Genomic DNA, 25,796 nt, shown 5'->3' with positions numbered 1-25,796 from the left:
GGTTTTATTGGCAAGTTTGCTGTCAGACTTAATTGTATGCCAATTTACAATCATAGATAATAGTGAAAAAGTAAAATTCTACACTAGCACAAATCTTGTAAAGAGAGTCTATGGGAGTTTGGCGACTACGTAAGTATTTTTTTAAACTCCCGCTTTGGGCTGGATGTGTCAATGTGTAGTTCATACATGCATAATCTATAAGCATAATGTGCGTTAAAGTTGCCAACACATGTGCGTTAAAGTTGTGGCTCCCTGTGCGTGCCACTTATGAGGACTTTATGAAGTGGATGACCTCCGGTATCCAACAGTCACCAACTTTTGGAAAGGCCTGAAAGAGGCACAGACAATCTGGGGAGTAGTTGCTGTGTGTCTTTCAAATATCTGGAAATGTTGTTCCAAAAATAGACAGCAGAGGGAGTTATTTGCTTGTATCTACATCTGTTGTTTTGTTGATGGGAAAAATAGCAGAGTGAACAATATGCGAATGCTTGGTCAAATAGAAAACGGGAAGAAAATTGCTCTAAGGAACATAATATACAGTGTGTACAAAACAAGGACACCTTCCTAATATTGAGTTGCACACCCCCACCACCCTTTGCCCTCAGAACAGCCTTAACACTTTTCTTAAAAATGCTGCGTTTCCACAAAACAGCAACATCACGGACAGCAGAAGTCTTAGCATAGACCAATCTGTAATCACGCACCAAGAAGTCACTTGTTTTTCTTATCTGTCTTGAAGATATGTTGTATCATGTGATTACGCTTTAACTAATGTGTCATTGTCAATGTCATTGTTGTGTCACTAAGATATCCTGGCATTTCCAACCAGTAGTGTGTGATCTTCTTTGAAATCTTAAAAAGAAACAGGATGTAAAAAATGTATTTGTTATTCCACAAAGAAATATGGGGTGTTCAACCCATCATTTTACAAGATTGAAGGAGTTCAGCACTGATTATGTCAGTGTGGTTATGTTGACCCATATACCTACACTGCAGACAAGAATGTTTTTGCTTGGTCATTTGTCTGCTTGGAGAGGAATAGAGATGTCTGCCAAGTGAATGTTGTTCAAGTAAGAAATATTGATGCCGTTTGTCATTAAGGGAGTCGATCAGTTTATCACCAGCCTCCTGTCCCTACACCCTTTACAGAACTGTTATGTAACGGTCTTAAATTGTTGTGTTTAGTCCTTGTTATTGCTAGAAGGGATACATTTGAAGTTTACTGAGTTAGATCAAATGGTACAACGTTTATAATGAATGTAAACCACTAAGGAATTTATGTATGTCCACAGAAGTGATATTTCCTTTTGCCATAGCTCTTTGCCTTGGCTTTTGTTGTTAAGCAGGACCATTTTTTTTTAGCTCTGTTGTATCTGTAAATATAGTACAGATACAAGTTGTGTTTGAGGAGTTATCAAAATTTGCAAAAGCAAAACAATTTGAACAAACATTGTAAAATGTTTCCTTTGGTTTTTGTTCATTCCACAAAAATGTCACTATTACAGTTGTAATGTTGTAAACATTATACTGTAATCCAGTCCTTGTATTTGTATAGAAATACTTAAAACATGCAATTTACAAGGGACATATAGTTGTGCTTGGAAGCCCTGTGAACAACCATGTAATGCCAGCATACTCAAAGTATTTCAATTTAAGTATGTCCGACCTCAATTCTTATAAACATTAGTAATCAAACATAAAGAGCGATGTTATAACAGTGAGGAATGATATTCAATGCACAAATGTGAAGAGAGCTACATTTCTAGAACATAGCTGAGGAAAGCCAATTCTTTGTCAGATTGGTGCCAGAGCTGACATGCCCACTAATCCCGAGCCAGGATCAATCTAATCCCAGATAGAGTTCACACCATTGCCAGAGCACTAGAAAACACACTAACCCTCATGAATTGTCACAGTACTGAACAAGGATGCTGTACTGTTATCTTTCCACTGTTTCTGCCCCCCAGTTTTCATTCTCTTCCCTCAGATTCCCTGTAGAGAGGAGGGAGAGAGGCAGCAGCTGGCAAATGTAATCCATTCCCATGTAATAAAAAGTGACCTTGGGGTTAGCGGTGCACTGAGGGTAGCTACGTGTTCTACTGAATGCATCATCCTCCACCCAGGTCACCGCTACATTATCCACTGTACTGTGTTTTGGCACTTTACCTTTTTCACGTTGACAATCTATTTTCTCTTTCTCTCCAACTGATGTCTGATGAATTCCATGGCTCCAAATGGCATTACATATTACCCAGGTGGGCGCTTCGCATTGGTGGTAAATGCGGAGAGTTTATGCTGCATGCGATGTAAAAGCCATTTGAGCACCTGGTGAAAGACCACTATTTAAATCCAATCCATTATTGTCTGAATGTTTAGGAAGTGTAACTCCAAGGTGCACTACAACACCACCACTTGGTCTACCGGTATATTGAGAAATTACAGAAAAGCATTTTTTTTTTTTGAATTCAGTTTTATTTAGTGGCTATTATTAGAGCATGCTTCTTGAATTTGTTTTTTACAGAAAATTGCTTCTTAGAGGAAACACTGGCTCAACCTTTTACTGGTGAGAGCATTTCAAAATTCTTGATGTAGGCCTGTGTGTGTGACTGTCAGATTATTTATGGCAGGGGTACTCAAGTACTATTTAAGAAGGTCCAGTCAAACTTCCTAGGTCGCAAAAAGGTGTCAATTATCGACATAGTAATAACCCCCCACCTCGCAATTCATGCGACCCAAAACTTCACACCCCTCTTGTTGGCGAATAAAACATTTTGCAGTTGTAAAGCTAATTTCCAGAAATCGACACATCCATGTCTTGTGTGTTTATTTGATACCAGGGGTCGAAGCTCTACCGAGTTCCATATTGACCCCGTTCTGGGTCCGGACCACGGTCCGCCAGTTGAGTATGGGGGGGGATTTATGGTAGGTCTTATTTAGTTTAGATGATTAAATTATATTACTTATATGGAGGCCGTAAAACACTGAGGCCCATTCATCACCCTCTTTCACACATCCGAGTAATGCTCAGATGTAAAAAAGAAAATGTAATCCAATACAAATAGATCTACTCCCTTCACAGCAGAAATAAGTGCCTCATGGAATTGTTTTCCAAACAAGGATAGACAGATTCCTCATCTCATAGAGCATCATTATTTTAATAGGAGCCTTGCTGGGGAGAGATAGTGGTGGAGTAGTAATTGTGATGGCCAAATACCGACCAGACACGTGCTATGATTACTACAAGTTTTAATAACTGTCTAGAATAATTTACCAAACTAAAAATTGTTAACCGACATGGGTAATTGAGTAAACTGATGCACAACCACATTTTGAACTTCCACCTTGTGTACTATTCTAATTTAACAGTAAGTTGAGACCCCGACTGGTCGGGCCCCCATAGCATGACATAACAGAATTCTCATGTCCAACAGCTGACTTTACCATTGTCCTTAATAGGGTTGGGTGGATTGGAACTCCATCAGGAATCTAAAAATCCTTGTTGGAAAAAAATGTCTCCCACCAAATCTGGTCATGGTCATTCCACTTATGTAGATGGCTAAGGAATACCAAAAGCAAACACATTTTCCTAAATTGGTTTCTGTAACAGCTGCATAGTCAGTTATCAACTGCCCAATGTGTTTATAACCTGTTATGTCATTATTATGGACAGAAAAGTCAAGAGTCACTATAACCATAACATACACCGAGTGTAGAAAACATTAAGAACACCTTAATATTGAGATGCACTCCCCCTTTTGCCCTCAGAACAGCCTCAATTCGCTTGGACTCTACAAGGTGTCGAAAGCATTCCACAGGGATACTGGCTCATGTTGACAACAATGCGTCACAGAGTTATGTCAAGTTGGCTGGATGTCGTTTCGGTGGTGGACCATTCTTGATACACACAGGAAACTGTTGAGCATGAAAAACCCAGCACCGTGGCAGTTCTTGACACAAACCAGTATCTTGCCCATTCAACCTCTGAATGGCACAAATCCACAATCTGGCCGGTACTGGCAATCCTTCCGAGAACTGAGAAATGTGTAAAACTTATTTGAAAATATAATAAATCAGATTTCACTTAACACCGTAGCTGACTGTACTGGAAATCCATAGAAATACTGGAAAAATTAAACCATTAAAAGGGTTGTACTTCCTCTACTCTTCCCTTACAAATGAATGTAGAGTCTGGCCCTATTACTGATAACATTGATAGAATGAATTTAACCACAATTTTATTTCTGCAGGTTCTCTGTCTCTCACTGTGACAATGTACTGGATGTTAATGGGGGAATTTTACAGAATCATTTTGAAAAACGTCAGTCAGGGTTTTTCCTTTCGACAATTGACAGACAATGACACCCTGATTCTGACCCTGAGTGGAACCACGTCTAACAAAGTCAAATTGTCTGAAAAAGTCACTGCTTTCTTCTAATGAGTCTTGACAAAAAGGCCGCCATCCCTCTTCCTGTTGCAGTCCAACTTATCAAATCAAACAGTTTAAACAGGAGAAAATTAACCATGGTGCCACAAACTACCAATTACTAGTAGATGGAACAATGCATTCACTCAGGATTTTGGTGTAAGGGAGCACCTACGGTGGGGATAAGCATTCTACAATATCCCTATAATATTATCTCAAGGATATTATCCGTATTAGGCTATATGAATAATATCTCAAGAATCAAACCTTACCTGAGACACAGAATCATGCGCTGCACTGAGGAAGGAAATGGGGGAGCTAGTGAAGGAGTAGCAAAGGATTCTCTATCCTTCATTCTGATGCATGACCATAGCATAGCAAAGCTGAAATGACTGACAACAATATATTTCATTACTTGGTCCACTCAAACAAGTTGACCAACGCTCAGCTACGTAGTGAAAGGTTTTGAACTGGACGTCAAATAAATGACAGGTTTATGTTTACTTCCTTAGTTTAACATGTGTTAACAAAGCATATTCGCTAACAAAATAAGATCCTGAAGAAGACGTCTGCATTGGAAGACAACACATTTGCTAAAGAAATATTTGCACACAAAACGCTTTAACGCTTGCCAATCAAGCAAATGTGCTGACAAAAGCATGCTGGAAAAAACTAGCTTGATAAAGAATCATTGTTTATGAACAGAACATTCTTACAAAACATGTTCCTAACAAAACGTATTCGTGAAAACATTTTGCTAAAGACAAAAGGAGATGAAGATGACTTCACGTGCCCAGTTCTGATTGCTGCCACCTGACGAATATGTTGGTATTGCAAGGTTTATGTCGTCATCTGGAATCTTATTTCGTAACCTTAAACTCGTATGTAAAATCTGAAAAGGAAAAGCAGAAGAAAAAAAAATCTGGCCATTGTTTCCGAAGCACAATCACTACTAGAGCGCACAAAACAAGACGGTTTCATTCGCAGATCGGACGATAATTAAGAAGATGCCTCGATCGCCCCACGTGGCTAGTTCTGAGAAGTGATTCTGCTGCCGGTACCCTGAGTCACACACTAAGAGGTTTTGAGTCTATATTGTCTTTTCTACAGCCTCTATTCATTGGCCTTGTCCATCAACCTGCTCCACTCCCCCCCTCACCGATTCCTTTCTTCATTCTTCAACTTGGGAGGTCTGAGAGCATTGACAGAGACGGAGAGTTAAGTAGGGCGAGTCTGGCCTATTCAGTAGCCTACAGTCTGTGGTCAACATGCCGGAGTCAGGAGGGAAAAGGTGGTGCCCAAGATGGGAGCAAGTTAGTCTGCCTTTACCCACCAACCCCCCAGAGAAGAGTTAGAGGGTATGGGTCGTGATATCGCCTTCCCTTCCTCTCTTCCCACTCCATCTCTATCGCTCACTGCTGCGCCTCTTCGGGCTGGGCCTGGGCCTCAGGCTGGGCCTCAGGTTGGGCCTGGGCCTCAGGTTGGGCCTGCTCCTCAGGTTGGGCCTGCTCCTCAGGTTGGGCCTGCTCCTCAGGTTGGGCCTGCTCCTGAGGAGGCCTGGCTGGGGGAGGAGGGGGCATTGCCTGGTGTTGTCTCTGGCGGTAGGCGATGACGGTGCCTAGCAGCAGGGCGATTACCGTCATTAGGTAGAGGTCCCACTCAGGGCCCAGGAGCTGGTCCAGGTCCACCTGACTGACCACCTCACTCATCTGGTGGAGGGGGAGGGAGGATGGAGAGGGAGAGAGATGATACAGGGTGGGAGGGGAGAAAGAGAGAGGGGAGGTCGGAGGGAGCAGAAAGAGAGAGAGAGAGAGAGAGAGAGACAGAGAGCATTGACTACATTGAACAAACATAGTACAATCACATGAATCCTGTACAAATGTAATAAATTAAGTTAGCCTCAAACATTGAGCCTGGCCCCCGTGAGTTGAAATGGAAACGACCAGGGAAATGAAACTCCCAGAGGCACCGGATACAGGAAGCGCTCTGTACTGTACACTCACGTTGAGGTCGTGCAGGTATTGCAGGGTGTAGACCAGGCCCAATTTACACAGAGCCAGGAAGACGGGCACCTGGGCTTCGGGACTAGCCTCGGCAGCCATGTCGTAGAAACGCTTGGCCAGGTGGATATCCTACAGGAGGGGGAAAGAGTAAGGGGTTAGACTTATAGGGTTGCATGTGTGTATGAATGAGTTTGTTTATGTGCGTGTGCCCACCTGTTTGATGCCCAGGCCTTTCTCGTGCATGTAACCCAAGTTGAACATGGCTTGAGCGCTGTGCTGCTGCTCCGAGGCCAGCCTATAGTGAATGACAGCGGTCTCGTAGTCCACGTCAGTACCATACCCGTAGAAGTGGTAGTCCCCCAGCTTTATCCTAGCCACTGTATAACCTGGGTAACAAAGTTGAACATACAGTACACACAAGTCAGTACTGGAACCATACACACGTTAGTACCAGTGGTGTAAAGTACTTAAGTAAAAATACTACTTAAGTAGTTTTTTGGGGTATGTGTACTATTTATATTTTTTTACAACTTTTATTTTACTACATTCCTGAAGAAAATATTGTACTTTTTACTCCATAAATTTCTGACAACCCAAAGTACTCATTACATTTTGAATGCTTAGCAGAACAGGAAAATTGTGAAATTCACACACTTATCAAGAGAACACGTGGTCATTCCTACTGCTTATGTTCTGGTAGACTCACTAAACACATATTTTGTGAGTCATGTCTGAGTGTTGGAGTGTGCACATGGCTATCCTTACATTTTTTTTAAAGAAGAAAAGGGCACCGTCTATATTTAACCCTTTGCTTAATATAAGGAATTTGAAATGATTTATACATTTTACTTCTGATACTGAAGTATATTTTAGCAATTACATTTACTTTTGATACTTAAGTATATTTAAAACCAAATACTTTTACTCAAGTAGTATTTTACTGAGTGACTGTCACTTGAGTAACTTTCTATTAAAAAGGTATCAATACTTTTACTCAAGTATGACAATTGGGAACTTTTTCCACCACTGGTTAGTACCATAACCGTAGAAGTGGTAGTCCCGAAGCTTTATCCTAGCCCCTGTATAAACCAGGCCCAGTTTTTCAAACCAAATATCATGGGCTCATATACCATGATCTTTGTTTTAGCATATAAATGGGATCCTTCCATTTTGTCTTAAAACTGCATCTAAAAATGAGGGACCACATCTGAAGGGGAAGCAGAATTTAACACAGCTCAGGATAATTTTGATCTGGATGAAATGTTTTGAAAAGCTTGGCCCTGGGCAACACAGTTGAAGATACAGTATCCCCCTAGCTTCATCCAACTATCCTCCCCTACAATTACTGAAGGGTACAAAGACAAGATGGCCGCTCAGTACAGCAAAAATATGGAAGGGTGATTTATGAAGGAGGCTCCACCAACCCTGTGCTGCTGCTCTGGTCCAATGGAGGAGGGCTCGAGGGTATGTCTCATTCTCGTTGAAGATCTGCGCCTCCTCTACTTAAAACGAAACACGCACGCACACACAATTCAAATACAAAATGGTACCAACTGGTTTAATATCATCGGAAGTGCTTATTAATCACATTCAAAGGTCATGTCTGTAAATAGATATCAGAAGAGCTGCACAAAGAAATGTATTGTTTTGACATGGTGTAGCAATTTCTTCATATCTTAACAACCACAGGGGATTCATTGCCTTCCAGTGATTAGTGTTCTGAACACATTACAACAGATGGCGGGGCCACAGACAGTCCCCAGGCCATATGCTTGGTTCACATGTTATAGGGTCACAGTGCTCTCTGGTGAGAGAGGTAAGTGGAAGCACTGGTGTCTTACCAATGTACATAGAAACAATTTTTCTCCCGAAGCATGTAGTTGTTCCCCTCCCCTCATTCATTTAAAAAGGAAGGATCATGGCTCCCTTTTGCCCATGCTTACCCCAATCCAAATGCTTTTGAAGCCATGCGGGGGAGTGAACAAGCGCACACTTCAGGGAGAAAGGGGAGAAACAGAACTGGGCTGAGGAGGTTCTAAGATGGTTGCTGCTAAACAGTACGGATCTCAAAACAGTTCCCCTGTCAGCTATCTAGGGGATTCTTATGACAAATACTGTGTATTTGTTCTTACTCTGGTCCAGGATGAAGGCCACGTTGCTCTGCGCCACCTCGTAGCCCTGCTCGGCCAGCAGCAGGTACTGCACCAGCGCCCCGTCCATGTCGCCGTCCTTGAAGTTGCCGTAGGCTGCCATCAGCCTGTCCGACCAGCGCCCACGCTCACACACATTCTTGAAGAGCTGCCCGCAGACACACAAAGACACAGACACATTCAGTTAGAAACACAGAGACAAGAACAAAAAAGGGGCTGTTAAGACAATTCGAGGTAGAAATTGCCCATAATCACAGATCTAGGACCTGATTACACAACCCGATTTGAACTTTTATCATTGGGAGGATAAAAATGTACCCGAACCTGGTTGTGGATCAATGGCTAAGGAATGGGTAAGTAGGTTTTGGCTAGACAATGACTGACACTGAGTAGCAAATGGCTAAATAATGAACGGCTGAATGATGGCTAATGGAGGACAATATATTGCTAAACAGGTGGTTAATTGGTTCATGCCTAGCTAGAAGATGGCTAAGTGGTGATTCATGCATTGATCTAACGGATAAAGGTTAACAGATGGCTTATTTAAGCAATTAAGGCCCGAGGGGGTGTGGTATAGGGCCAATATACCACGGCCAAGGGCTGTTCTTAGGGACAACGCAATGCGGAGTGCCTGGATACAGCCCTTAGTTGTGGTATATTGGCAATATACCACAAACCCTGGGATGCCTTATTGCTATTTATTATAAACTGGTTACCAATGTATTTAGAGCAGTAAAAACAAATGTTTTGTCATACCCATGGTATATGGTCTGATATACCATGGCTATCAGCATTCAGGGCTCGAAACACCCAGTTTATAATGACGATTAATGCACAGCTAACGAAAAGCTAATAAACTGTGAAAGGCTAGCTAACGGCTAGCTCCAAGGTGGCTAGTGTAGCAGGGTTGCTTGATACTTAAAGGCTAATTAACTGAAGCGCTGGGCCTCTGAACAAGCTAGCTAATTGCTAATCCTACAGCTTTCCAATTATAGAGCGCCATCTAAATGGCTAGTTAATGGCTAATACTGTAACTTGGCAATTACAGTGCATTCGGAAAGTATTCAGACCCCTTGACTTTTTCCACATTGTGGTTACAGCCTTATTCTAAAATTGATCAAATATTTTTTTACTCAGTGTACAAATGTATTAAAAATAAAAAAAACAGAAATACCTTATTTACATAAGAATTCAGACCCTTTCCTATGACACTCGAAATTGAGCTCAGGTGCATCCTGTTTCCATTGATCATCCTTGAGATGTTTCTACAACTTGTGGTAAATTCAATTGATTGGACATGATTTGGAAAGGCACACACCTGTCTATATAAAAAGGTCCAACGGTTGACAGTGCATGACAGAGCAAAAACCAAGCCATGAGGTCGAAGGAATTGCCCGTAGAGCTCCGAGACAGGATTGTGTCAAGGCACAGATCTGGGGAAGGGTACCAAAAAAATGTCTCCGGCATTCAAGGTCCACAAGAACACACTGGCCTCCATCATTCTTAAATGGAAGAACGGCCTTGGTCAGAGAGGTGACAAAAAACCTGATGGCTCTTACAGAGCTCGAGAGTTTCTCTGTGGAGATGGGAGAACCTTCCAGAAAAACAACTAACTCTGCAGCACTCCACCAATCAGGCCTTTATGGTGACGGAAGCCACTCCTCAGTAAAAGGAACATGACAGCCCCCTTGGAGTTTGCCAAAAGTCACCTAAAGACTCTCAGACCGTGGAGGAAACCTGGCACCATCCCTACGGTGAAGCATGGTGGTGGCAGCGTGGGGATGTTTTTCAGCGGCAGGGACTGGGAGACTAGTCAGGATCAAGGAAATGATGAACGGAGCAAAGTACAGAGAGATCCTTGATGAAAAACTGCTCCAGAATGCTCAGGACCTCAGACTGGAGCGAAGGTTCACCTTCCAACAGGACAACAACCCTAAGCATACAGCCAAGACAACGCTGGAGTGGCTTCGGGACAAGTCTCTGAATGTCCTTGAGTGGCCCAGCCAGAGCCCGTACTTGAAACCGATCTAACATCTCTGGAGAGACACGAAAATAGCTGTGCGACAACGCTCCCCATCCATCCTGACAGAGCTTGAGAGGATCTGCAGAGAAGAATGGGAGAAACTCCCCAAATACAGTGGTGACAAGCTTGTAGTGTCATACCCAAGAAGACTCACGGCTGTAATTGGTGCTTCAACAAAGTACTGAGTAACGGGTCTGAACACTTATGTAAATGAAATATTTCTGTTTATCAAATTTTCCAAAATGTCTAAAAAACTATTTTTGCTTTGTCATTATGGGGTATTGTGTGTAGCTTGATTAGGGGGAAAAACACGATTTAATCAATTTTAGAATAAGGTAGTAATGTAAAAAGTCAAGGGGTCTGAATACTTTCTGAATGCACTGCATGTACAGCAGCTAGCTAATGGCTAGCTAGCTCACCTCCACGGCGGTGTGGCAGGAACGCAGCACGCCGGTGCCTGTGGCGTGCATCTGGGCCAGGTTGTAGAATGCCAGAATGTGCCCTGCCTGCGAGGCCAGATTGAAGAACTTGAAGGCCTGCTTGTAGTCACGCTTCACCCCGATGCCATCTGGGGAGGAAGAGGAGGAATGGATAGACAAAAGTGAGTGAGATACCCAACAAAGAAAAATGGTGTGCAAGAGAATAAAAATAGCGTTTCCAGTCATGGGTGGCCATGAGAAATCAGCAAATTGTATCACAAATAGCATTTAAAATTGGCTTAAACTACGATGCCTTTTATTTAATAGTCTAGGGGCCTACTTTGTTTCATGTTTAACAAAAGGCCGCCCACCAAATTTAAGCTCACAAATCAAATACAGGGCAAAAGAAAGTGTGTCAAATGGGGGTATGTACTGGTTAAAAAAAAGGAAAGACTTTTAGCTGTTTAATGTTGTTACTGTAGGTCTCAACTCTCATTAGAAAGGGAATAACACCCTGCTGAAACAGGAGCAAATGGTGAACAGTGGTATTGACGAGAAAGATACCTGTTTCAGTAGTGCGAGACGCGGCTCATAATGGAGAACGCAGTTTTTCCTTTTAGAAAATGACCTCGCAACTCAAGTAGACAATTGACAATGACTGCATATCAACAGCAATAATTTCTGTAATCAGCTGTTAACGATGATGTGCGGAGCGCTTTATATCCGTAGAAAATCATTTGAAAAGGTGCATATCCCTTATTACTAACTTTACAGCATTGTTGCGTTAGATGGGCGTATTTGTTCAAATGTTTCCCCTTTATGATGATGATCAGGACCTGTTAGTGGTAGTTTTGTGAAGAGAAAAACAAGACATCGTTTTCCAGTGAGGGATTTTTTTCCGAACCAGATTGGGTCAGAGCGCTGTCAATGAGAATGAGGTGGCACTAAGGGTGGCCAATCATTTCATGAGTAGCCGTTGACACCCCGCTGATAACACCCCTGCTGCGGAGAGTGCAGAGTTGGGAGCAGAATGTTGGTGGGCAACTAACATTGCACTTCCAGGAAACCAAAAGGGGCGAGGCTGCTTTACACTATACAACATCAGAAAAAAGGGGTGGTCTATACACACACAGTCCCACATGCACACACTCACTGTAGTACATGGTGCCCAGCTGAAGCTGTCCATCCACCCAGCCCTGCTCCGCTGCTTTCTGGAAGTACTTCAGTGCCAACTCGTAATTCTGGAGGATGGACACACACACACACACACAAACAAACAAAATTGTGTAAATCACACAGGAAATACCGACATACCGTGCATTCTGACCCTTTCACTTTTTCCACATTTTGTTATGTTACAGCCTTATTCGAAAATTGATTAAACTGTCCCCCCCTCATCAATCTATACACAATACCCCATAATGACAAAGCAAAAACAGGTTCAGAAATTTTTGCAAATGTATATATAAAAAAAGGAAATATCACATTTACATAAGTAGTCAGACCATTTACTCAGATCTGTGTTGAAGCACCTTTGGCACCAATTACAGCCTTGAGTCTTCTTGGGTATGACGCTACAAGCTTGGCACACCTGTATTTGGGGATTTCGGCCATTCTTCTCTGCAGATCCTCTCAAGCTCTGTCAGGTTGGATGGAGAGCGTTGCTGCACAGCTATTTTCAGGTCTCTCCAGAGATGTTCGATCGGTTTCAAGTACGGGCACTGGCTGGGCCACTCAAGGACATTTAGAGACTTGTCCCGAAGCCACTTCTGCGTTGTCTTGGCTGTGTGCTTACGGTCGTTGTCCTGTTGGAAGGTAAACACTCACCTCAGTCTGAGGTTCTGGAGCAGGTTTTCATCAAGGAGCTCGCTGTACTTTGCTCATCTTTTCCTTGATCCTGACTAGTCTCCCAGTCCCTGAAAAACATTCCCACAGCATGCTGCTGTCACCACCATGTTTCACCATAGGGATGGTATTGGCCAGGTGATGAGCGGTGCCTGGTTTCTTCCAGACGTAATGCTTGGCATTTAGGCAAAAGAGCTCAATCTTGGTTTCATCAGACCAGAGAATCTTTTTTCTCATGGTCAGAGTCCTTTAGGTGCCTTTTCGTAAACTCCTAGCTGGCTGTCATGTGCCTCTTTTTGAGGAGTGGCATCCATCTGGCCACTCTATCATAAAGGCCTGATTGGTGGAGTGCTGCAGAAATGCTTGTCCTTCTGGAAGGTTCTACCATCTCCACAGAGGAACTCTGGAGCTCTGTCAGTGCCCATTGGGTTCTTGGTCACCTCCCTGACCAAGGCCCTTCGCCCCCAATTGCTCAGTTTGGCTGGGCGGCCAGCTCTAGGAAGAGTCTGGGTGGTTCCAAACTTCTTCCATTTAAGAATGATGAGGCTACTGTGTTCTTGTGGACCGTCAATGCTGCAGAAATCCTGTCTCGGCACTCTACAATAATTCCTTTAACCTCATGTCTTGGTTTTTGCTCTGACATTCACTGTCAACGGTGGGACCTTATTTAGACAGGCGTGTTCCTTTCCAAATCATGTCCAATCAATTGAATTTACCACAGGTGGACTCCAATCAAGTTGTAGAAACATCTCAAGGATGATCGATGGAAACAGGATGCACCTGAGCTAAGATGTCAAGTCTCATAGCAAAGGGTCTGAATACTTGGGTAAATAAGGTATGTTTTCTTATACATTTGCAAAAAATTCAAAAAACCTGTTTCTGTTCTGTCATTATGGGGTCGTGTGTGAAAAAAATGACAATTAATCCATGTTAGAATAAGGCTGTAAGGTAATAAAATGTGGAAAAAGTGAAGGGGTCTGAATACTTTCCAAATGCACTGTAAACCTACCGTACACAGCTGCTGGATTCTATTGTCTATGCCAATGTCTACAAAAGCTCAATTTAGGAATGTAACTACAGTGCAAAGCAGGGATGGGTAACTGGCGGCTCGATCAAGTCCACCCCCCCAAAAAAAAATTTTTTTTAAGTGGGGGTCTCAACTTACTGTTAAGAGTTAGAATAGTAAAATACAAAAGGTGCAAATTTGGTTGTGCATCAGCAGTTCTCTCGCTATGTCAGTCAGTAGGCAGGTTTCCATTGACCCAGGTTTATTTCGACAAAAGCAATGTCGCAAAAACAATAATTGCGTCATGGTAACAGCAGATATGAGAAATTTTGTAAATATCAACAGCATTTTTATTCATTCAACAGGGGATGTACTTTTCTTTTGTTAACTTGCGACAAATGGAAAGTACACCGAATAAATTATTGCTGAATACTTTAAGGTACGCAGGGCACGTGATATCATTTAACTGTAAGCTACACTCCACATTTCATTCTAAATGCCTACTGCTTGCAAAATAAAAATGTAACTCTAAAAATAATGTTTCTTTGCAGGACAAGGATTATCCTGACGTTCAAGAACGCCTGAATTGCGTCGCCTTGCTTTTCTGATTGCAAGTTTCAACATCCAATGATTACAGATCTACAGAAGTACAAGTTCATGGCACGGCCCGTGGCGATACGTTGGCACATGATAATGATTAGAATATGGCAAATATTGGTCAATTACTGTATTCTATCCATGCTGGCTTTCACAGGTTACCTGAGACATGAAAGATCGGTGGGAGGGCACACAGGCAGTCGCCAATGTATTAATACGCAATATGACTAATTGCAAACACTTCACCTACTCCATTTTTATTTAAAACTTTTTTTTGTTTTTGGGTTTGACGTTATTACATCCAGCTGTTTTTATCAACACAAGTTAGTTAAATGGAAACGCACCCTAGCAGGCAATTGTCGCCTACATTCTCTATGCAAACGTTCTAAATGTCTACAACAAAAAATAATATTGGACAAGTTCATGGAAATATAGCTACTGACAGCTAATCTTTTTTTTAGATTGGTTAAGTTAGCTGGCCACTAGACTATCTAAACTTGAAGTAATCATAGTCGAATTACCAACCGGGGGCCCCGATTGATTTTGTTAGTCACTCTCATGCAGATATCATTAAAAACTGCAAACGTTTGTCTCCACCCCATAGCAAAATGTGTAGAATTGCAGAGGGAGAGCGGTCACTCACCACTGGCACACCTCTCCCGTACAGGTACGCCATGCCCAGCCCACTCTGCCCAACAGGGTTACCCTAGAGGACAAGAACAGCGAGTAACGACATCAAAAAAGAGACAGAAACCACCCAAGACAACAATAAGTATTGAAAATAATAGTACACTCTTGAAAGAACCACATATATAAACCTGTTAAATTTTACTATTAATATAACAGATTGATCCTGAAATAGCATGTGCAGTATAGGAATGTTTCTGTCCAACAGTTTGACCACTATAAGTGGATTCTTATATTGGTAAATGTTACATTCAGTACAGGCACTGTGGGCTATGTGCAAGATATCCATAGGAGTGAATAGTTTGATAATAGTAAAAAGAAACCAAACAGAGCTATATAGATATTATTATGGATGCATAACAATCCATAGTTGGACCACAGAAATAGAATGTCCATTCTAGTCAAGGTTTGGACTCACAAGGTCAGAGGCCTTCTTGAAGTACTGCAGGGCCGTCTCATTGTTCTGAGACAAGTACTCACTGCCCTCCGAGTACATCTGAAAAATAGTGAGAGAGAAAAAAAAAAAGAGTGTGAAGAGAACAAATGAAAACAGAGTAAGAGAAACCACTAAATGGTTGCACAGCCACAGAGTAAGGGTAGAGTTACTTGCTTATTTCTCCACAGTGCTACAGGCCTATAAGATCATGTAATAATCTTACCTTCCCAAGGAAAGCCATGGCGTGCGTGTTCCCAGCATTCGCGGCCTGGTTGAAGTAATCGTAGGCCCGCTGTCGACAAAAAAAAACATTTCATTTGCGACCATCTCCACACATGAACTTCACACTAAATACAGGAGTGAGCATGACAGAGCTACAGATGTAGGATCTTAATTTGAGCCAGTTTGCTACAGCATGAAAACAATCATGCAGCCACAGGAAATGTGAATTATAACTGTTTTTTAGCATTGATTAATTTTTTGTAAGGGAAAATCAAGTCTGAAATGCCAAAATGGATATGACAAACTTCAGAAGTCTTTTTAAACTTCAAATACACTACAAGTTTTACATTTCCTGCACAGGGTGATCAAATTAAGATCCTACATCTATAGTGTTTGAACAAGGTTGAAAATGGATCAGGGAAACGTTACCTGGTGGTTCTGCTCCACCCCCCGACCACCGTGCAGATGCAGCTGGCCCAGTCCCACCTGTTAGGAGCAAAGCATGGGGTCATAGCGCGAAACACCACGTCGGAGTACCAAATGGCCCCCTAATCCCTACATAGTGTACCACTTTTGACCAGGGCCCAGCTTTTCAATCATTACCCGCTTACTCATTATCATGCTATATTCATGCAAGCACCAGAGAAACTTTAAAATTAGATAATTAGAATATTTCCATTAACTCCCACGAGGAACGGTATAATGCCTTGCTGCCAAATATACTCCTGAACTCATCATTTACGGAATTTTCCATTCTCCCTGACTGTCTAGCTCACATGTCAGACACGAGGCCCGCGGGCCATCTGGCTAGTGACATTTATATCATTGCGCAGGCTGGATTTGGGTTGTCAATTCATTTTGGCCCACTTCCATACAGCCCCAAACACTGTACAACAAGTCCCAGCAAGCACTGCCAACATGCTGCACACCAAATGGAAGTGTATTGCCACATACCCCTCCTCCCAGACCCACCCACCTACGAGCCAGCCAGTGCGCGTTCATACTGTACGTTTGTAAGTGGACATTATGAAGAACCATTCAAATTTTTTTTTTTTTTTAAACAATGTCCAGTTTGGGTGGCATTTATATGCATGTTGTTTTTTCCCCCAATATGGCCCGTGCTGCGATTGAATTCGACACCCCTGGTCTAGTTATTTTATATAGTTAATTCTTAAATATCACATTATAAAAAAAAATGTATATAGGTCCATTATGTTTTTCTACATACTTTATACTTAGTTTTAGTCATTCAAGTTGATACGGAATGCCTTTCCCCATCGCAAAGAATCCTAAAGAATTTCCTATGCAGAAGAAGAAAAACCTCATAAGAGCAGTGTGCCCCATCTTAACCCTAACCTGGGCCTGGATGTCTCCCTTCTCAGCCAGGAATTGGTAGTACTGGATCAGGTCTTCCTCCAGCATTCCGCTGGTAGAGCCCGGATTTTCCACCTCATCCAGCAGACGCACCCTCTGCACCGCACTGCCCCCAGTCAGGGACACGTCACTGGCCACTGGAGGTTAAGGAGAGAAAGAATGAAAAATAAAAAAACTCACTGCTCTTTACATAACCCCTAAAGAAAGCCTCAGGACTAAAATCTTGCAGTGAATCAAAAGGTGACTTTTTGAATGCAGCCTTTCCTTTAGTCAGTTTGCAGCACCTATAATTTAGGGCTTTTCAAATGCAGGTCTTCCCAATTCAAAACACTAACCAGGTTTCCATCCAACCTTTTTATGTCGGATAAAACATTTCACGACAGGCCTGATGGAAACAGAAAATCTGTCTGTAAACACGCCAAATGTCAACAAAATACTTTAGACAAGATGGGATCTTTTTGTGTCTGTAAAATGTATTATGTTAATAAGTAAGAGGAAATAAACTGAGAAAGTCACAGGGTGGTGAAAGTGCACAGTGATGAGCTTGATGCTCCCAGACAATAAATAGAGGTTATTATTCTGGTGACATGATGATCAATGCTTGCCTGCCATTTGACAAAAATAATCTCATCATGTAGGCTATACCCGCACTGAATCCATGAGCTGTTGGCTAGAACACACGTGCCAAGACCCTAGTGAGCACATTTGTTAAATTACGCAACATTTTTGGCGGCAGAACCATTAGTAGAGTTGAAAATAACTTGTATTTGGTACATGGGAATTTAACTGCAACGGTAATTTTTTTTTTTTTATGCACTATGTTTTATCCGCAACAAGTCAATATGATGAAAACAAATTGTTTTCATGCCGAATTTAGAATATTCACATGAAAATCTGTCACCTATTGTATAGAAACCTAGCTACTGAGACAAACTCATCTGAGACAGTGAAAGACTGTTGGTTGAGAGGGGGTGGCCTCCTACCGTGATTGGCCACCAGTCTGTAGTGCGTCAGTGCTGATTCGCAGCTCTGGGGTACGCCCACACCACCCCAGTATCGGTATCCCTAAAGAGAGAACGGTAGCAAAGGACAGAAAGTAAGTCATTATTCAGTATATCCACAAGGAAGAACAAGAGACATAAGGCTTCTCTACTCAAAGATACAAAGAGCAGAAGTAGCTCACCAGAATCATATGAGCCACCAGGTTTCCGCCCAAAGCCCCAAAGGTATAGTAAACCAACGCCTGAAACAGAGTTGGAGGGTTATGCTTTACATTCCAGGCTTAGCAGCCAACTGACATTATCTAGGAAATAGAGCTGGGAAGATAAACCAAAGATAATCAACACCGACCAAACTGACAACTTATTGTGGACTTCCTGCTGATGTCGTTCATTACAATAAATAACCTATAGGGCCCTACTAGAGTAATGTGAAGTTTGAAATGAAGTAAGTTTGCTAATATCAGTGATTGTTAAATGGGACAATTGATAGCTACAACATTTAAAATAGTAGTAATATTTAAGGGTAATATAAAAAAATGTGGTGCACTGTAATGTTATAAACTCATGATTCTACTTATTATAATTCAGTCAATTTATCATAATATGGATGTGTCCATGTCGCCCTGCTCTACTACAAAAGCTACATCTGAACAAACAGAGCTTTTGATCAGTATATAGGCTACATGGAAAAAAGAAAGAGGTTTGGGGAGAGAAAGTGGAGAGGCTGGGTGTTGGTACCTTTGCTTGACTGGAGTTCACTCCTAACCCGGCAGCGTACAAGAAGCCAAGTGCCTATAGGAAGTACAGGGTAGAACGTTAGGCTACCTACAACCACAGAGACGCATGAACACGGATGAAATCATATATGCATTCATCAATTGTCCGTCAAAAGTTAAATTCAAGTCTGTCAACTTCTTTTAAGCGAGTTGCATACGTAAAAAGACTGTCATTGTGCTGTCTTTGATGGGCAATCAACTGTTGTTCATCGTCCATCAACGAATGACTCCCATTGAAAAACAAGGTCAATCAGTAATTTTAACACAAAATCTACATGGCTGTAGCCTTAAGCAGCAACAGAGGATGTGTAAATGTCCCAATAGGACTACAGTTGTAGGGATAGTGTGAGATTTGCGCAATTAAAAAAAATGGTAGGAAGCATGAGGTTTTACTCACCAAAGTAACAGTGTGGTCAAAGACTTAGTAACTTAGTTGTAGTCACAATCTGGTTACCTATAACTTTTTTTTTTTTTTTGTAAATGTATTTCCCGACACTACCCTCAATGCACTATTTCTCAACATCATATGGAGAATTCTCTCTGCATTAGCTAGCCATGCAGACCAATTGTTGGCAGTGGTGAGCTACAATCGACCAAATCACGTGGTGGTGTGATGTAAACAACAATCAGATTCCCCACACGTGAGGGCCGCATGATCTCCGCATGATCTAGCATTACACAATGACTGGAAGCCAATGGGATCAGTTAGCAACGTAGACTTCCAGTCATTGTGCCAATGCTAGTTAGCAATCCCCACAGAAACTACCTTCAACTTACCTCCAAACTGCATGGACACTAAAAATGGTATATTCACGTGTTCATCCGACTGTGGATAAGTAGAAAAAGTTTTAATTGCCCAAGTCTCGCACTGTCCCATAAGGGGCATGTTGACATCTTAGATAATGCCTGAAGACAACCTGAAACCCCATTGTCTCAATGACCACGTTTACATGCAGACCAATATCTTCTTATTGTGATGATGCTTTCATCTTTGTCAAACAAATCACTAAATAAAAGTAGGCTACTTACGTAGTTCGAGTCACCATAATTCTATAATATATTTTGCTCATGCTCCGTACAGCCTACTTTTAGCCTAATTTAGACAACTTATGATTTCCAACATTTGGTAGGCCATTATATTTTCCGACATTTGGTAGGCCATATTATAATTTCTGACATTTGGTAGGCCATATTATAATTTCTGACATTTGGTAGGCCATATTATATTTTCTGACATTTGGTAGGCCATATTATATTTTCTGACATTTGGTAGGCCATTTGTTTGGCAACTATAGTTAGATACATGCAGCTTCTCTTCTGTCAACTTGTTGCCCTAGAAGACTAAATAAAGTAGTGCTCACCAGAATGTCTTACATTGATAGAATGAATGCATTAGTAACCTATTTAAAACAGCTAAATTTGCCTTTTTCCATTTAGGGACCAGGGAGAAAATGCAATAACTCCAAAACAATGGAAAGCTGGGTTCTGTGCAAAATGTCCAAATGTCATCAGTTGACAGTTAAGGAAATGAAAAGCTGAATAAACAATGAAACACGTTTCTGATAAAGACTTCAGTTCATCTTGGACGCAAATACTGTCTGCTTGCATAACAGTGTCAAAGAAAACACATTACATAGGCATTTCAAGTGATGCTGAATGGGGAAAAAAACATTTATCATTTTTACTGCAAGAAATAATTCAGTAGGAGTTAATATTATATAACGCTACATGTGAGAGGCTATAGACCTAGTCAGTGTCCATATTTCAGTAACTATTCCATTTAACCCATATGAACTTCAATTACGAATATTCTGTTTATTCATGGATACTTGAACAGCTTATTCCGAATAAGACATTAAGCGAGATATGAGCTACAACCTGGAATACGATGCACATGTAAAACCTGGTCAATGAGACTACAATGGATCCATTAAGTTTAAATAGGAATGTTCCATTACCATCTGAGCTTTGGGGGAGCCCTCCAGGGCCAGTTTCTCAAACAGCTCCTTGGCCTTTGGGATGTTCTGGGCCATGTAGTCCCCAAACAGCATGGCATAGGCCACCTTCTCCATGGCCTTGTGGTGGCCCTTGCCGGCAACCTTCAATAGCTTCTCATACAACCTGGTGAGGAATAAGATGAAGAATAGGAGGAAGGTTGAGTAAATTAAAAGGTGTTGTAGATGTACAGAGCCTTCAGAAAGTATTCACACCCCTTGACCCTTTCTACATTTTGTTGTATTACAGTCTGAAATTAAAATATATTAAATTGGCATTTTGTGTCACTGGACAGATAGACAACACCCCATAATGTTAAAGTGGAATTATGTTTTTAGACATTAAAAATTAAAAGCTGAAATGTCTAGAGTCAATGAGCATTCAACCCGTTTATGGCAATCCTAAATATATTGAACAAAGATATAAACTAAACATGTAAAATGTTCGTCCCATGTTTCATGAGCTGAAATAAGAGATCCCAGAAATGTTTCACATGCACAAAGGCACCAATTTGTTTACATCCCTGTTAGTGAGCATTTCTCCTTTTTCAAGATAAATCCATCCACCTGACATGTGTGGGATATCAAGAAGCTGATTAAACAGCATGATCATAACACAGGTGCACCTTGTGCTAGGGACAAAAAAAAGGACACTAAAATGTTCAGTTGTCACAACACAATGGCCACAGATGTCTCAAGTTGGGGGAGCGCGCAATTGGCATGCTGACTGCAGGGATGTCCACCAGAGCTGTTGGCAGAGAATTTAATCTTCATTTCTCTCTCCATAAGCCGCCTCCATCGTCATTTTGGAGTATTTGGCAGTATGTCCAACCGGCCTCACAACCGCAGACCATGTGTAACCACGCTAACCCAGGATCTCCACATTCGGCTTCTTCACCATGCGGGATTGTCTGAAACTAGCACCCGGACAGCTGATGAAACTGGGTTTGCACAACTGAAGAATTTCTGCAAAAACTGTCAGAAACCATCTCGGGGAAGGTCATCTGCACGCTTGTTGTCCTCACCAGGGTCTTGACCTGACTACAGATTGGCGTTGTAACAACTTCACCTTCAATGGCCACTGGCAAGCTGGAGAAGTGTACTCTTCACGGATTAATCCTTATTTCAACTGCACCGGGCAGACTGCGTGTATGGTGTCAGGAGGGCGCGCGGTTTGCTGATGTCAACGTTGTAAACAGAGTGCCCCATGGTGGCAGTGGGGTTATGGTATGGGCAGGCATAAGCTATGGACAACGAACACAATTGCATTTTATTGATAGGAATTTGAATGCAAAGATATACCGTGACGAGATCCTGAGGTCCATTGTCGTGCCATGTACACAATTCTTCCATGGCCTGCATACTCAGACATGTCACCCGTTGAGCATGTTTGGGATGCTCTGGATCGACAGCGTGTTCCAGTTCCCGCCAATATCCAGCAACTTCGCATAGCCACTGAAGAGTGGGACAACATTCCCACAAGCCACAACCAACAGCCTGATCAACTCTTTGCGAAGGAGATGTGTCGCGTTGCATGAGGCAAATGGTGGTCACACAGATGGTTCTGATCCATGGCCCTTACCATCCCCCCCCCCCCCCCATCTTTTTTGTTTTTAAGGTATCTGTGACCAACAGATGCATATCTGTATTAGCAGTCACGTAAAATCCATAGATTAGGACCTAATGACACTAACCAGCTACACAGAAGTCATAGCTGTATTGAAGTGGGGTGTTTTAAGGGAATCTCTTAAGCAAGAGGAAGAACGATAAGACTGTGGGATTTCTAGAGTGTTCTTGCTGTCAGCAACTGCACTTATGAACATTAAAGGTGAACACTGTAGATGAGACAATGAAGAGGAGAAGGAGAGCTCACTCTTTCTTCTGGCTCTTCCGGTTGGTTCCATTGATCATGCGGAGGGCTGTCTGGTACTCCTTTTCGGTCTCCTCCGCTAGATGCCTCTGCTCCACCTGCTCCTCCGCTACAATATAAAAGACAACTAGAGTTGCAAAGGGAGGGTATATTTCTGGTAACTTCCTAAGTTTACCAGTAAACTACAAACATTTTATGTAACTTTCAAAGTTTTGGGGGGAATTTTATCAAATGGCATCTAGTGGCCTTTTTGGGTACTTCAGATTATCACAAGCATCTTAATTCCGTCCCGCTGTGTGGCCTTAACACATGTAAAATATATAATAAAATGATTCTTAAAAAAATAGAATGGCAAAGCTGTAAAACATCCTAAATATACCATTGGTGTTGAATACGAGGGTTTCATTATGAAATATCCCTTATATTTACACACTTATTGTACCATGTCAATATGTCTTTGTAAATGTTTTGGCGCCAAACTGGTGGCAGTTATGAAAAATTACAATAGCTGGAAGAGTTGCTTGATTGAAAAGTGAATTGAAAATAATTTGGCTATTTACTCTTTAAGAATAAGGTATTTCCACTAGAAACTCAGACAATATGGACAGATATAATAAAAATGAACACACATGAATGCATTATTGTAAAAGTTATTCAACTCTAAATCACCAAAGTTAAAGATTCTAGTAACTTTGGTAAATTGCAGGTAGTTTTGCAACCCTAAACACAAAGCAACTTTATTCATCCGTCAAGGACAATTTTCTTCAGCCACGTAAGTGGTGTGTCCATGTGCGAGTCCCTCTAAGGCAGAGAAACAGGGTGGGTAAAATAAAAAAACTTTTTAACACGTGTATGCTTTAAGGGAGACTTACTCTCACAGAAGCCCCATCTCTTGTCCCTGTCGTAGTCGTAGGTGGTGGCGCACCACAGGCGGTCGTCCCCCCGTCCATCGGTGGTACAGTCCACATACTCCTTCCCCAGGAAGAGGAAGGGGAAGAGACAGGGGTTCCCATTGGCTGTGCCGCCATTCACCACAGGAACTGCGGTGAACCAAAAATCAGATGGTAGGGGCAGAGTGGTATGTAAGCAAAAACAATGACAGGAAGCAGATGGACGGTGATGAACGGTGATGAACGTGTGTGTGGGTGGCAAACAAATTGAAGCTCAAATCTGTTTTAAGTAAGCTAAAGATTGAACCATTCTGGTTAAATTATGAAAGAAACCCTACAGTACAGTGGCCAAATGGTGCATATACCCTTTACCAGAGTACTTTCAGAGATGTCACAAGTGCAAGCGTGTTTTAATTTCCCACGAGGGCCAACCGTTACACTGAGCGCAAGTTCAAAAAGACATCGCATTGATGCTATGCTCAAGGCCAGGTGTCAGCAAAGCTTAGTTTGTCCCAATTTCTCAAAATGCTTCCTCAATGTTCTCAGCCAAGATATTGTCGCTACAAACATGTTCCCAGTTCTAGAGGTATAAATGTGGGGTAGCTGAAATCTATGGAGTGAAACTTTCAGTGGATTGCAGACAGATATCATAATTAATTTCTACATAGATATGACACTTCTCCATGTAACATTCCGCAATTATTTTATTAGTCAAGACAGACAAGTCATAGAAATCAAACTGCAATGGCCACTAGTGACCCCTTGCCAATAAAGGCTATCTTACGGCTCCTTACCCTCTTTAGGCCTTTCAACGACGGGAGGAGGTTGAGTGGGCAAGTCCTCCTTCTCTTCCCCCTCCAGCCCACCTTCCTGGACGCCACCATCGAGTCTTCTCTCCCCCTCGGCCTGCGAGGCCTCCCTGGGGGAAGTCACCATTCCTGCTACAATCCTGGCACCTACTGGGACCTCATCCTCCTCAGAGTTGGGCTCGTGGTAAGACTAGAAGGGGAAAACAAGCAATATGAGGAGATAAAGGGGTTACATGATGTAATAACTTCAGTTTTTATATTGTCATTAGCTTGAAGGTTAGTGGATTTGAGTGAGACCAAGGCTATACACGTTTTCTTATGGTTGGTTCTTTGCAAAGCAAATCTGCTTTTGCCAATTATAATGCTAACCTATATTTTGCTTGCATGATACCAAACAGCTTCTTATAAACATTGAAAAAGATAGGTAGGCCTACTTCCACGTCTAAATGCAATAGAAAAGAGCACAGTAGGTTCATATTTAAGTTCCAGCAAGCTACCTTCAATTCAGGAGTATGATCATTATTCCCCTCTGGCTCTTCATCTTCAGAAAGACAACATCAAAGAAAAAAGTAATTGATTAGGTATTGTGCATCAGTCAGCTGACAAACAATATTCATCCAAAGAACACGACTCCGTAGAATAAAGCACTTTCCTGCTGCCAGTAATGATAACTAACGTTAGTGCCTCAGAAAATGACAAGCTTGCTAGCTAATGCAATGCTAGCCAGCACTAACGTTACACAATCTGTCAAATAGTTTCAACGTTGACATCTACCTGGCTGACTTTTTATTTTTACTTACCAGCTGTTGTTCCGTGTGAGAAAACTATTAGGAGAATCACCATAGGCAAAATCATCCTCGTAGAATTTAATGACCCTTTAGATAACAAGCTAACGATTGCTAGCCAGCTAATTAACAAAATGAGCTCCGTGGCTAATGTTAAACATTAAATTACAGGATTATTCTTCTCGTACATACGCTGCTAACTAACATTCATCAGGACAAAGCCCACGAAATAAATAATTATTGAAAGGAAGGTGCAGTTTAAAAAAACGAATGCGTTCTAACAGCTAAAGTTAACATGCTAGCGAAACAAAAGCTACAACGTTAACGCCTATTGGCTTTGATATAAATATTTCGTCAGCTAGTTATATGTAAGTGTTCCTGGTCTTTGAAGCTTGTTAATAAATAGCAACAATCAGCTGTACTTAGCTAATATCGTTCGCCGTTTAAGACAACAGCTAGTAACCCCTGACCCTTAAACACCACTTC

The 25,796-nt window shown here is 41.8% G+C and overlaps 1 protein-coding gene across 2 annotated transcripts; it reads right to left on the bottom strand.

Moving 5' to 3' along the window:
- Nucleotides 1-3,619: 3,619 nt before the first annotated feature.
- LOC115174632 (protein sel-1 homolog 1) lies at nt 3,620-25,796 on the bottom strand. Of its 2 annotated transcripts, none has more exons than XM_029733359.1 (21): nt 25,326-25,796; nt 25,023-25,066; nt 24,511-24,715; nt 23,699-23,866; nt 22,830-22,935; nt 20,921-21,083; nt 18,925-18,978; nt 18,369-18,428; nt 18,169-18,250; nt 17,168-17,322; nt 16,241-16,297; nt 15,813-15,881; nt 15,572-15,649; nt 15,110-15,172; nt 12,172-12,259; nt 11,019-11,167; nt 8,559-8,724; nt 7,851-7,928; nt 6,640-6,812; nt 6,427-6,555; nt 3,620-6,132 (listed from the first exon to the last, which is right to left on the bottom strand). In XM_029733359.1, the coding sequence occupies exons 1-21, from the start codon at nt 25,378-25,380 to the stop codon at nt 5,836-5,838; spliced, it is 2,439 nt and encodes an 812-aa protein (XP_029589219.1). In that variant the 5' UTR covers nt 25,381-25,796; the 3' UTR covers nt 3,620-5,835. The 2 variants fall into 2 exon arrangements, with proteins under 2 accessions (XP_029589219.1, XP_029589220.1); XM_029733360.1 differs by having other exon boundaries at nt 7,851-7,925.

Source organism: Salmo trutta, chromosome 35 (assembly GCF_901001165.1).
Source record: "Salmo trutta chromosome 35, fSalTru1.1, whole genome shotgun sequence".
NCBI classification, from domain to species: Eukaryota; Metazoa; Chordata; class Actinopteri; order Salmoniformes; family Salmonidae; genus Salmo; species Salmo trutta.
This window is presented reverse-complemented; position numbering and strand designations above follow the sequence as displayed.